General features: G+C 43.5%; 1 protein-coding gene across 2 annotated transcripts in view; it reads left to right on the top strand.

Moving 5' to 3' along the window:
* The window catches only part of acsl4a (acyl-CoA synthetase long chain family member 4a), an 86,954-nt gene extending 73,545 nt beyond the window's left edge, over nt 1-13,409 (top strand). For both annotated transcript variants that reach the window (XM_078412135.1, XM_078412136.1), the window contains exons 14-16: nt 4,747-4,861; nt 8,196-8,353; nt 9,158-13,409. In XM_078412135.1, coding sequence (XP_078268261.1) covers nt 4,747-4,861; nt 8,196-8,353; nt 9,158-9,315 — 431 coding nt within the window. In that variant the 3' untranslated portion in view covers nt 9,316-13,409. The remainder of the gene's footprint in view (nt 1-4,746; nt 4,862-8,195; nt 8,354-9,157) is intronic.
* The last annotated feature ends 421 nt before the right edge of the window (nt 13,410-13,830 follow it).

Below are 13,830 nucleotides of genomic sequence, written 5' to 3'. Positions count from 1 at the left end.
AGGGACAATTTTTTTATTTTTTTTTACATTTACTCAGCCAATTAACCTACATACCACAGGATGCACGTTTCGCTTGGCTGAGCTGTCCTCCCCTGCCTCACTTTATAAATAACGTATAAAGTAGATCCAGCAGGTGCTCTCCAAACAGTTCCTTGCCTTCTGTTTCATGGCCCCCCCACATTTTATATCCCATGCCACTGTCTAGTCCTCTCTGCCTACCATTGCCCTGACTTCGCTGTTCCCCTTGCGCACTGAAGTCTCCACTCTGAGCAAAGCCACGTCCAGATCAGGTCACACTTTTGCAGGCCTGAGTTTTGTGCACCAACTGAGTCACTAGACTTGAATTAATTGGTAGCAGAGAGTAGGTGAGGCTGGTCAGGGATCATCTGAAAGAATGAACTTGGGTTGTGCTGAAGAAAGGCAGGTGCAAGGAATGGCAGATGCCGGTTCATTTTTAAAAAGGCCCACATCACTGGAGTAACTCAACCAGTCAGGCAGCATTTCTGTAAATGAGGTTTTGGGTCAAGGTCCATCTTCAAACTCTTAGCACTTTGTGCACATTATGCGTCCCAAGAAATGTGAGATGTAGACTGATGCAGGCAACCTTCTGACAGAATAACTGATGATATCTGTTGTGGTCCTTTTGATTAGTCCACAGTGTGTGGAAACTGAAACACCCAGAAGGTCAGGGTTTCAAATTCAATCCTTGCTATTTGCTAATTAATTGGTTTCCCCTGAGCTACAATAGGAGCAGGAGGGAGAACAGCCAGCAGTGTCTTCTGTTGATCGATAACCTGTGTCATATTTCTGGCCCCTTGGTGAACACACAATCTGCATGAGATCACAATACCCTCTCCATTGCATCCCTGCCTGCTGCTGTTATCTAAATGACTCAGGAGAGCACTTGTTGTTAATCCCTCATGGAGCCTTTCAGTAACCACCTTTAGGAGCAAAAATATTGGTTGGATTTTCACATATACTGTAAAGTGCTTATCAGGACTCCAGAGTGTTTTATTGTTATATGTCCTGAAATGGAACAATGAAATTCTTACTTGCAGCGGCACAACAGATATGTAAACATAGTACTCTGAAAATACCATCATAAACACATAATATCTATATATTACTAAAACTCTCATCTTGTTTGTTTGTCAATAGACAATAGGCCATTCAGCCCTTCGAGCCAGCACCGCCATTCAATGCGATCATGGCTGATCACTCTCAATCAGTACCCCGTTCCTGCCTTCTCCCCATACCCCCTCACTCCGCTATCCTTAAGAGCTCTATCCAGCTCTCTCTTGAAAGCATCCAACGAACTGGCCTCCACTGCCTTCTGAGGCAGAGAATTCCACACCTTCACCACTCTCCGACTGAAAAAGTTCTTCCTCATCTCCGTTCTAAATGGCCTACCCCTTATTCTTAAACTGTGGCCCCTTGTTCTGGACTCCCCCAACATTGGGAACATGTTTCCTGCCTCTAATGTGTCCAATCCCCTAATTATCTTATATGTTTCAATAAGATCCCCCCTCATCCTTCTAAATTCCAGTGTATACAAGCCTAATTGCTCCAGCCTTTCAACATACGACAGTCCCGCCATTCCGGGAATTAACCTAGTGAACCTACGCTGCACGCCCTCAATAGCAAGAATATCCTTCCTCAAATTTGGAGACCAAAACTGCACACAGTACTCCAGGTGCGGTCTCACCAGGGCCCGGTACAACTGTAGAAGGACCTCTTTGCTCCTATACTCACTTTGTTAGTTTGATTGTATGTACCCGAAATACAACCAAAACGGTACATGATAGTGCAACAATTTTAGGCCAACCTTACTTACCATTGGCCTGCGGTTCAAATGGTTGGTATATTTTAAAAGTTATTCACTTTTTAAACTTTAAAAATCACTTTTTAAACTTTAAAAATCACTTTTTAAACTTTAAAAATCACTTTTTAAACTTTAAAAATCACTTTTTAAACTTTAAAAAATCCCTTTTCCACTTGCCCTGCCGGGGGCGGGACCCGCCCGTGTGGCGGCCAGTGAGGGGAGGGGGGTGTCCAAGATGGCCGCCGGGGGCGGGACCTGCCCGGGTGATGGGAGTGGCGGCCAGTGAGGGGAGGGGGGTGTCCAAGATGGCCGTCGGGGGCGGGACCTGCCCGAGTGACGGGAGTGGCGGCCAATGAGGGGTGGGTGAGGAGAGCTCTCCTGCTGCTGGCCGCAGTGAGGGCTACCTGGGGCCGGGGTGAGTGGCTCCCTCTCCCCCCCCGCCCCCGGCCCCGAGGGAGTTTTGAGGGGGGGTGGAGTGGGTGAGTGTCGTCAGTTAGGGCAGGGTTGCCGGGCCCGGCGAGTATACTATAAAAATGCACAACAGTAATGCATAGACAAAAACATTTCCCTCAATTCGATGCAGTTCAGAGCGTATTTGGAGGTTGTAGTTTATAAAGAGCATGATGGTTGTAGGGAAGAAGCTGTTTCAGAACCTGAACGTTAGTTTTCAAGCTCCTATACCACCTGCCCGATGGCAGAAGTGAAATGAGTGTGTGGCCAGGGTGGTCTGTGCTCTGATGATGCTGGCTGCCTTTTTGATGCTGCGACTCCAGTAGATCCCATGGATGGTGGGGAGGTCAGTATCCCTGATGGACCGGGCAGCGTTCACTACTTTATACAATCTTCGTTATTCCTGGGCATTCGAGTTGCTGAAGCAGGCCGTGATGCAACCAGTCAATATGCTCTCCACTGTACACCTGTAGACGTTCAAGAGTATTTGTTAACATCTGAATCTTCAACAGAAGTAGAGGCATTGATGGGCTTTCTTTGCTTTTGCATTAATGTGCACGGTACAGGACTTTCAGAGAAATACACGCCTAGGAATGTGACGTTTTTGACACTCTTCTGTTGTCCTGTCGTTGAAGACAGGTTTGTAGATCCTATGCCTTCCTCTTGCAAAGTCAACAATCAGTTCTGTGATTTTCCTGACATTGAGAGCAAGGTGGTTGCTCTGACACCAGTCGCTCGTTAGAGTAAAGATTTTTGTATTTGAGAAGAGTCTTTCACTGACTGGGATATCGCAAAGTGTATTGCTGCAAGTTTGTATATTCAGGCATTTTGCAACCTGTCAGCACATAGCAGATGGCCATAAACAGCAATGTGACTGAAACCAGATGATTTACATGTAGTGATGTTGGAGGATAAATAGTAGCCACCAAACTCAGCATATTTTCGTTGTCCTAATTTGCAATATTGTAATTGGATCTTTTATATATGCCTGAGGGAATAGGAAGGGCCACAGTATAATGTCACGCCTGAAAGATAATATAATAATAATAATATATTCCTTTATTTGTCCCACACCGGGGAAATTTGCAGTGTTACAGCAGCAAAGTTGAAAGTAAGAGGCATTCATTATAAATAAATATAAAGATAAGGATAAAGATGGCACATTTGAAATAATTCAGACAGCACAATAGACAATATAGATAATAGACAATAGGTGCAGGAGGAGGCCATTCGGCCCTTCGAGCCAGCACCTCCATTCAATGTGATCCTGGCTGATCATTCTCAATCAGGACCCTGTTCCTGCCTTCTCCCCATACCCCCTGACTCCGCTGTCCTTAAGAGCTCTATCTAGCTCTCTCTTGAATTCATTCAGAGAATTGGCCTCCACTGCCTTCTGAGGCAGAGAATTCCACAGATTCACAACTCTCTGACTGAAAAAGTTTTTCCTCATCTCAGTTCTAAATGGCCTACCCCTTATTCTTAAACTGTGGCCCCTTGTTCTGGACTCCCCCAACATTGGGAACATGTTTCCTGCCTCTAACGTGTCCAACCCCTTAATAATCTTATACGTTTCGATAACTGTAGTGAAATGTCCTCCTAGAATATTGTGCTCAATTCTCTGGAATGGGACGTGAATCCCCAGAACCACAAGTTGAGCCACAGAAGACACCATCAAGAGATGTTCAATTTGATCTTTTAATGAAGTATTTAAAAAGGTTTCTTTCCAAAGCAGTAAACTTGTCCCGAGATTCAGATAATTCAGAGGATGAGGGGTGATCTTATAGAGGTGTACAAAATCGTGAGAGGAATAGATCGGGTAGATGCAGAGTCTCTTGCCCAGAGTAGGGGAATCGTGAACCAGAGGACATAGTTTTAAAGTGAGGGGGGAAAGATTTAATAGGAACCTGAGGGGTAACTTTTTATTGCAAAGGGTGGTGGGTGTATTGGTGCAGCAACCTCTCCTCCCCCCTCTCACCTCCCCCCTCTCCCCTCCCCTTCCCCGCCCCCCACTCCATCACCCTCAACCCCCCCCCCCCCCCCCTTATCCTCCCCCCTCCATCATCCTTCCACCTCCCTCCCTCCCTAGGAGATAGATTTAAACTTTAAAATGTGAATAACTTAAAAAATATAACACCGATTTCAATGAAACGTCTTCCATTAGCACCAAAGGGACGACGGTGAGTAAGGTGGGCCTAAAATTGTCACGCTATTGTGTACCGTTTTGGCTGTAGTTCAGGAACAAACTAACAGGCTGGTGGGACTAGTGTAGATGGGACATATGGGCAAGTTGGGCCGAAAGGCCTATTTCCATGCCGTATGACTATTTGATGTTTGCTCTTCTGTTTGAATATCATATTTCTTCCTGTAAGAGATAACTGCCTGGATATCTTCTTTCCACTTCTATTATCCTAATCCATCACTTTGTACTCTTTCATTACTTGAACTAATTCTTGGATAATGTAACTATTTTCTAGATCGAAAGAAAGACTTAGTGAAACTACAAGCTGGAGAATATGTGTCTTTGGGCAAAGTTGAATCAGCCTTGAAGAGCTGTTCCCTCATTGACAATATATGTGCATATGCAAACAGGTAGGGTCACATTTCCATTGCAATCAGTAACCGTGCGAACTATCGTCTGTAATGATAATGTAGAATGTTTTGTTTTCCCTCGGGCGGGCTGAAGAAGGGTCTGAAGAAGGGTCTCGACCCGAAACGTCACCCATTCCTTCTCTCCCGAGATGCTGCCTGACCTGCTGAGTTACTCCAGCATTTTGTGAATAAATTGATATGAAGATTTCCATAATTTTGTTTGTATTTTTGAAGATTGACTGATTAGTAAATGTAATTAAGGGGTTAATATAAAATGGGTTTAATGAAAATAAAGGGAAATGTTAAATATGGTCATTCATACAGAACATACAAGAACTAATCTCATCTGCCTGCACATGATCTGTAACCCACTATTCCCTGCCTGTGCATGTGTCTGTCTAAAACCCTCTTAAATGTTGCTGTCTTATCTGTCGCCTCTACTGGCAGTGCACTCCCATCCAAACATTTTTTAAAAATCAAATTTGCCTCTCATATCTCCTTAAACCTTTCACCATCTCACCTTGAAGTTATGCCCTCTAATATTTAGCAATGGGCGGCACGGTAGCGCAGCGGTAGAGTTGCTGCTTTACAGCGAATGCAGCGCCGGAGACTCAGGTTCGATCCTGACTACGGGTGCTGCACTGTAAGGAGTTTGTACGTTGTCCCCGTGACCTGCGTGGGTTTTCTCCGAGATCTTCGGTTTCCTCCCACACTCCAAAGACGTACAGGTATGTAGGTTAATTGGCTGGGTAAATGTAAAAATTGTCCCTAGTGGGTGTAGGATAGTGTTAATGTGCGGGGATCGCTGGGCGGCACGGACTTGGTGGGCCGAAAAGGCCTGTTTCCGGCTGTATATATATGATATGATATGATAAATCCACCCGTAGAAAGACGGACTATCTGCCTTATCTATGCCTCTTGCAACCGAACATGCTTCCATCAGGCCTCCCCTAGCCTCTGATGTTCCAGTTAAAGCAATCCAAGTATGCCCAGCCTCCTTCCAACTAATAGTCTCCAATCCAACCACTGTTCTGGAGAACCTCTCCTGGACCCTCACCAAGTCTCCACGTTTTCCAGAGTAACCACGTAGATTCTGGGAATTCATTCCAGTGTAAGGAGATACAAAAGGATGGTATACTGCAGGAAAATTAATGACAATTTTTAAGTGGAAAGCAAGAAAGAATTGTTATAGATATGAATTTGGGAGAAAATCAAGAAAGTGCTAAATTTTGAGACAAGCTACACATGGGTTTCAGAAGCAAACTGGCATATAAAAGTGTTCATACAGGGGAATAGACATTCGGAATAAGTGATCAGAACAACAACGTTCAAAAGATACAAAGTGCTGGAGTATCTCAGCGAGTCAGGCAGCATCTCTGGGGAACATGGATAGGTGACATTTCAGGTCGGGGCCCTTCTGACTGATTGTAGGGTCCTAATCTGAAAGATCACTTATCCATGTTCTCCAGAGATGCTGCCTGACCCACCGAGTTACTCGCGCACTTTGTGTCTTTTGTAAACCAGTTCTGGTTTCCTCTCGCACTCCAAAGACATACAGGTCTGTAGGTTAATTGGTGTAGTTAAAATTATAAATGATCCCTAGTGTGTGTAGGATAGTGCTCGTGTTCGGTGATTGCTGGTTGGCACGGACTCGGTGGACCGAAGGGCCTGTTTCCACGCTGTATCTCTGAGCCAGACCTAAAAACATGCAACAACTTTATGAGGTGTGGAGATCTATGGCCCACTTGCTAAGAAATGCCGTCAGTTTTGTGCAATTCTGGTGGCTTTTCACAGCAACTTCCAGCTGAATCATTCCTGTAACCAGGCGGAATCTAACCTGGATACCGACAGCTTCCTTTACTGTTGGATATACAATCTATAAAAATCAAAAAACTTACAGCTACTGGAAATATGAAATCAATTTAGAAAATTACATGAAATGCTAGCAGGTCCGATGGTATCTCTGGAAAGGGAAACAGATGGAAGCCAGTGAATGCTACCTGCTCAGCTTTTTCTTTGATCTCCATTACCTTTGTCCTATTTTCACACCTTACACTTCCTGATCTACGTATCTCCCTCTCCCCTGACATCAGTCTGAAGAAGGGTCTCGACCAGAAACGTCACCTATTCCTTCTCTCCAGAGATGCTGCCTGTCCCGCTGAGTTATTCCAACAGTTTGTGTCTACCCCAGCTTTTTCTTCAGATACACAACTCGTGTAGGTCTATGATTTCATCATTAGAATTACTTTAAAGCACCATTGACACTCTTGCCATCTCCCGCTATGTAATGAGAGTTTTTGCAACTTTTGCCAGGATCATTAAAGTTTTGTTTAATTAGCACATATTATCGGTATTATGTTGGAGTACTTTGCCTGATCGCTGGGTTAAGTAGGATTTGAAAGGTTACCTCGGGTCATTTGTGTCTTTGGCATCTCTGTAGTGTCCAATTAATTTTGACAACCAGAATAGAATACCTGCTTACATTTGCAAAATGTTTAATTTAAGCTGTACCACCTAAGAATAGTGCAGGAGGTGGAGAGTTTTGCCACCTGGTTGCCTATTTTTAGTGGTGTTGAATGAGGCCTGCTTCCTGGTTATTCATTATCCTGAGGATGATTCAAAGCAACATGTTCCCATCACCAGTTAGTGGAAGAATCCTTTTGAAGTTGTAAAGATTTTAGCAATCGCAAGACACAGGAGGCCATGTTTATGCTAGTTGGTAGGAATTTTAACCCGCTAGTAAATCTCTCAATCACTCCATTAGAACATGGAACAGTACACTGTTACAACAGGTCCACCTGTGCACTGACCATGATGCCAATCCAAACTAATTCCATCTGCATGCATGTGATCTGTATTCCTTGATTCCCTTCCTGGTCATGTGTCTATTTTAGTGCCTCTTAACTGTTGATATGTGTCGGGGCAAAATGGAAAGGCCATGCGGTTGGTGTTTAAAGTATCGGGCGATTTATTAAACCGGTTGCGCCCCATTACTTGAAACACAAACACCAATTCCGCGTGGCCTTTCCATTTTGCTCCTACACTTTGGATCTGCTTCCACCACCTACAGCATGCCACTCTTACATGAATAGGACAGGTTTGGAGAGATATGGACCAAACGCGGGCAGGTGGGACTAGTGTAGCTGGGACCTGTTGGCCGGTGTGGGCAAGTTGGCCAAAGGGCCTGTTTCCATGCTGTATCACTCTATAACTCTTACAGAGAGTATCAAGGGGGGGGGGGGGGGGGGGGCATTAAAAGTGCGTCGTGGGAATCAAATTCTGATTTCCAGCCCTTATCATTGAACGCAAAGTCACGTTCTTGCTTCCCTCACAGCGAGCAGTCCTACGTGATCAGTTTTGTGGTGCCCAACCAGAAGAAACTGACTGCTCTGGCGGAGCAGAAACGAGTTCAGGGAACCTGGGAGGATATTTGTAACGACAGCAAGATGGAGGCGGAGGTGCTCCGGGAGATCAAAGAGGCATCGGCATCCAGTGAGTACAGCGGCTGCCGGGCTCTCGGTTACTGGAGAAGCCGCAGTGCTGCCCGTGCAGTGAAAGCCGGGAACGGTTACGGGAAGAAGGCAACAGAATGGGGTTGAGAGGAAAAAATAGATCCGCCGTGCTCAAATGGCAGAGCAGACATGATGGGCCGAGTGGTCTAATCCTATGTCTTCTGGTTATTGGTCTGTTTTTTTAAACTTGCTTTTAATTTGAATTCGCAATCAATATTTTATAGTGAACTCAAAAGAAGCAGCAATGTGATTGTTCCACATGTTTGGTCATCACCTCCTACGATGCAGGTGGCACAACCAGCATGAACGTCTAACTTTACATGACTGTCATTGTGATTGGGATAATAATTACGTCAAAATTAAGATGCCCACTTTGTGGCCTTTTGGCATTTAATGCCCTGCTCAGAATATAAATGTAAATGCTCAGAATGTAAATAGAGGAAGGATGTCAGCAAACATGACTGCTGATGATGCAACTTTTTCATGAGTTATTTCAAGATGGGCAAGAGAAAGGTGATCAGTGGTGTGACAACCCTTGCTTCAAGTGCAAGTTGGTGATTGTCGGTTTCGGGGAGAATTTGAAAGGATGGAGAATTAAACACCCATTAGTTTAGGTCAGTTGAGTTTAGTTTATTGTCATGTGTGCTGAGGTACAGCAAAAAGCTTTTGTTGCATGCTATGCAGTCAGTGGAAAGACAATACATGATTACAATCGAGCCATTAACAGTGTCTAGATGATACACGATAAGGGAATAACATGATTTTGCTAATTTTTTGCACTCAGGTAAACTGGAGAAGTTTGAAGTCCCCATCAAGGTGCGTTTGAGCCCAGAGCCATGGACACCTGAAACAGGGCTGGTAACGGATGCCTTCAAGCTAAAACGGAAGGAACTAAAGAACCACTACCTCAATGACATTGAGAGGATGTATGGAGGGAAGTAGACCCTCCAAACGCTTCGATGATCCTTTTCTGGTGCCTGCCGAGTAGTGTACCTATAATTTAAAAGCCAGTGAATAAATGACCCACTTTAAACATTAATTGAACCAAAAGGACAATGCTCTAGTTAATTGTTATTCCCCAATGTATTCAGTCTTATCAAGCAATTGGTCAGGTTGTACCTGCCTTCTGCTGGTGATCATTGTCCTTTTGCGTGTTGGCTTTTGAACCTTTTTATTTATTACATTCTCGTGCTTGTCGTTAAATAAGGACCACTGATTATACCATGTGTGCTGGAGGCAGAGGCAAGTTTTGAGATAATTATTGGTGTAAATATATATTTTTGGGGTGAAAATAAAACTTCAATCATTTCCTTTTAAACATTCTCAAAGACGGACAAAACACTTTTTGGATTGCATCTTGATCTCCTGAAGTCCCCTAGTTAGATGGTTTTATTTTGATGTGATGTTTGCACTATAACTATCGTGTGAATGTATAGAACTTTGCCGAAGAAGGATTTCACTTAGAACTACAAAAGAAATGTAATTTTTTTTGTTAGGACTACAAAAAAAAAAGCCAGTCAATAACCAGAGGCATTTTTTTTTTAATAGGACCCAGATAAACATTTATTCAAACAGTCAACGGCTTTAGTTCCCTTCATGATATTTCTGCTGGTGCAGTTTACAACACTGCAATAACCAGATACCCACTGATCTTCCTTCATCTGGCAGATTTGTGCCCCAACTACCTTGGTATCTTCCTGTGTTCTTGCAGCACCACAATCCGTCCGGTCCACAGAAAACATTGCTGGATGTTTTTGCACATAATTCTTTGAATACATAGGTCACCTAGCTACAAAACGCATTGTTGGCATCTGATGCCATCTCTGGATTCAGTTATGTCACTTGAGCCACACGATTGTTTACTTTAGAAATGTGATTTGCACCAACACATTACCAATTGATTCTCTATGTTTTAAAAAATCCCCTATTAAAAGAAAATGAGCGGATTAGTAGAAGCTGGCTGGCTGATAGTTCGGCACTGGTAGACACTGAGGAAGCTGCATGTGCACACCATGCTTCCCCCCTTTTCATACAGCCTGCTTCCCGATCTTCAGTTCCCACTTGAAGAAGCCACTGGCATCCATGGAGCATTATCTGAGAACAAGTCATCCCTCAGGAAGCGCCCCTATGTCAAGTGATTAACGCATTTCATTGCTAAGCTAGCATATCCTTGCTATGCAGAGTGTAGTGACATGGGAAAACATTTGTGAAAACAAATGTCCTTTCTTGCATCTGGCTTGCTGCTTTGCCCCTGAAATGCTCTGGCAGTTTGCTCACAATGCTGTGAATTTTATATCTGTTGTTCCCATTCATGTCAGACATAGTCACGAAAATTCGTTGCTCCCCTCCCTTTAGTTACACACTAAGGAAATGAAACTTTGACACAACAACCATTGTTTCTCCAATGGTAGATTTGCGGGAAACGATGTGGGAAAGGGAGGAAAACCCCAGTTACAAAATAGTTTCTTAGTGTTGTGAGCTCCATAAAAGTTGTGTGTTTTACAAATATATCCTTGCTGCCTTTAACATTTCTAAAAGAATACTACCGGCGTCTGGTTTTGTGGTTGGCATTCTTCAATATATAATTTTCTGCTTCGGGTGATGTTAAAGCCAATTCACCAGCAGTAGGTTTTCACTGAGATTGCTCCAGAGACGATTCATGCCAAGAATTAAATATTTGGCATCCGTTTAATGAGCCACATTTCTGAACAGCATTGATAAGATTTTAGCCACTAATTGTAATTGAGCCCACTATAAACCCCACCCAGGCATTGTCCATTGCTGTTTGGTTCATCAGTGAATGTAACCCTTCTTTGCCCATCCTCTAAGGAGTCTTTAACCCTCTTTAAGGAGTAGCTGATGTAAAATGTTTCATGAAATTTAAATGTTGGAAATTTATAATTGCACATTGGAATGAAATAGGTCAGGGACTAGTAAAACAGCAGTATGATTCAATGTTTTTTTATATATATATCCAGGTATAAAATAAAGTATGTGAGGGTGTATCTTTCTGAAAGCTGATTCTTTAGAGTGGCATTCTGAACATCCATATATACAATCTATTTCAAAATGTTTGTGGTGAATCACTTGCTGTAAACTGCTGTACATTATGCCTAGTCCTTTATTTAATGTTTGTAAATGAGAGGATGAGGTAGACAATTCATTGTGATGTTCTAGTGAATGTTTTGAGTTTCTGGTTTTAAACGGCTCATTGCGTTGCATTTCTGAGCTGGTTGTTATGTTACACAAGTATCTTTTGGGTTGAGAAGCAAAAAAAAAGATGACCAGCTTTTGAATGTTACCTGCTGATCCCCGCTGGAAGTGATGTACTGAGCACGAGAGGCCTGGTGTCGGCTGTGATGCTTTTCCCAGCGGTTGTACTGACCACCGGTACTGAGCGCAGGTTGCCCGCACTGTGGCACCACTCCTCTGCGTTCAGTGCCACCTCTGGAAAACCGTCGAGAGGCCAAGTGGTGATAAACGTTGAGCAACGTGCTCATATACTGTTCGGGCTGTTGTCAGAAGCCACCTGCTGGTAACTAAAACCCCATCCATAGGGAAGTCTCACTAACATTACTGAGTTTCCAGAAGAAAAAACAAACGTACCACTTCTCAGGTTGGTTGTAACTCTGTTTTCCAGTTGACAATTACCAAATATTTAACTGGGTGCAATGCCATTGTTCCACTTTGTGTTTACAAAAACAGATTGTTGCTACCAAAGACACTGACTGCTTTTCAATATTTGACGCCGTCAATTCTATGTATAGACTGTACTTTAACCATCTTCACACTGCATCAACACTAATTCATCACTGAATTTTAGTGGGATAATTCAAAAGAATTTCATCCTTTGCATTCTTTTGATAGTGGTTTTAAAAAAAAATCCTATTCAAGGTCATTGTTATTTACAATATATCTCTTTGCTCTGAATATTATAGAACTCACTCAGTCCTGTGCTTATTGCCCCTTGTTTCCCAAATGCAATCCAGGCGGTCATGATTGGTGGAAAGGTCACAGGCTTTGCTTGGAGAATCCCGTGTAGGAAGCAACTGATTGAATTGCAATAAGCAGACGAGGTTAGAATATTCACACAAAATGCTGGTGTACCTCAGCGGGATAGGCAGAGGTGTGACGGGTGATGGTCTCCTTCTATCCAGAGATGCTGCCTCTTCCCCTGAGTTACTCCAGCATTTTGTGTCTACCTTCAGTGTAAACCGGCATCTGCAGTTCCTTCCTACACAGGTTAGAATATTTTTGGCCACAATGTCCACTTGGGAAAATAAGAAGCTGCAGTGTGCAATCTGGTGTTTGCTGTGCGATGCGTTCAACAGGAGGGGCAAATGCAATGGTGCAGCAATTAGCTCTGCTGGCTTGCACCTCCTGGCAACCTGGGTTCAAACCTGAACATGGATGCTGCCTGTCTGGGGTTTGCATGTTCTCCCTGTGGCCCCTGCATCCCAACAATATCCTGGGCCATAGGTGAAATGTCTCCTGTAGATTACCCCGAGTGTAAATAGGTAGTGGAAAATTAGAGGGGAGCTGATGGGCATGTAAGAGAAAATAAGTTGTTGGGAAATAAGTTGATGAGTGTTTCTGATGGGAATACTCTTGAGAGCAGCATCAACTCAATGGGATGCATGGCCACGTGTTATTAGAAGTATGAATCTGGGCTGCCAAAGATTTGATGTTTCAGAAGTCACTTTTATTCCATTTGTAGTATACAAAAGGACAAATTATTGCCATCTGTGGAAATGTTTCATGACCATTTAGGCACTTTTGCTCGTCAACTACAGTTATTCTTGGGCATGCACACAAACTGAACCCTATATTGGCATCTTATTTTAATGTCTTTGGTTGTTGGATCTTTGTAAAATAACAAATGTAAATCTATTTATTATCAAGCATTTTGACTGCTGATAGCCATTTCCCTTTATTTTAAACCTGTGTTGTGGCAACCAGTTATGTAAAATGTTCCTGTGGAATGAAAAGGTGAATCTTCTCCACCCGATGGATATGTGTAAATAAAACCAGTTTCTCAGCACCATTGCTAGTACTGTTTTCATTTGATGCAGATGTTCCTCTTGATGATGATGATACTTTATTATCACTTGTACCTCGCTAGGTGCAGTAAAATTCTTTGTTTTTGCATACAAAGTACACAAAAGAAGCGCCAATAAAGTTAGAAAAAAGTACTCGCCCCTTCTTCGGCCTCCTACTCCTGGTCCCCCTATATTCTCGGCGGCCCCTCCAGTCTGGGTCCCCCTTTATTCTCGTGTCTCGACCCTGTAAGGGGTTTTCTGCGCCGAGCATTCGCCCGACCTAAGGTCCCCGTGCCTTGCTCTGGTCCCTCGACCAGGCCGCGCACACTGGTTCCCCGTGAGTGGTTCAACCCACTCATCCCTTACGGTTCTAGACACTGGACTTAGATGCAGGAGCGTTTATAGTGCAGAAAAAACA

Source organism: Rhinoraja longicauda, chromosome 15 (assembly GCF_053455715.1).
Source record: "Rhinoraja longicauda isolate Sanriku21f chromosome 15, sRhiLon1.1, whole genome shotgun sequence".
NCBI lineage: Eukaryota > Metazoa > Chordata > Chondrichthyes > Rajiformes > Arhynchobatidae > Rhinoraja > Rhinoraja longicauda.
This window is presented reverse-complemented; position numbering and strand designations above follow the sequence as displayed.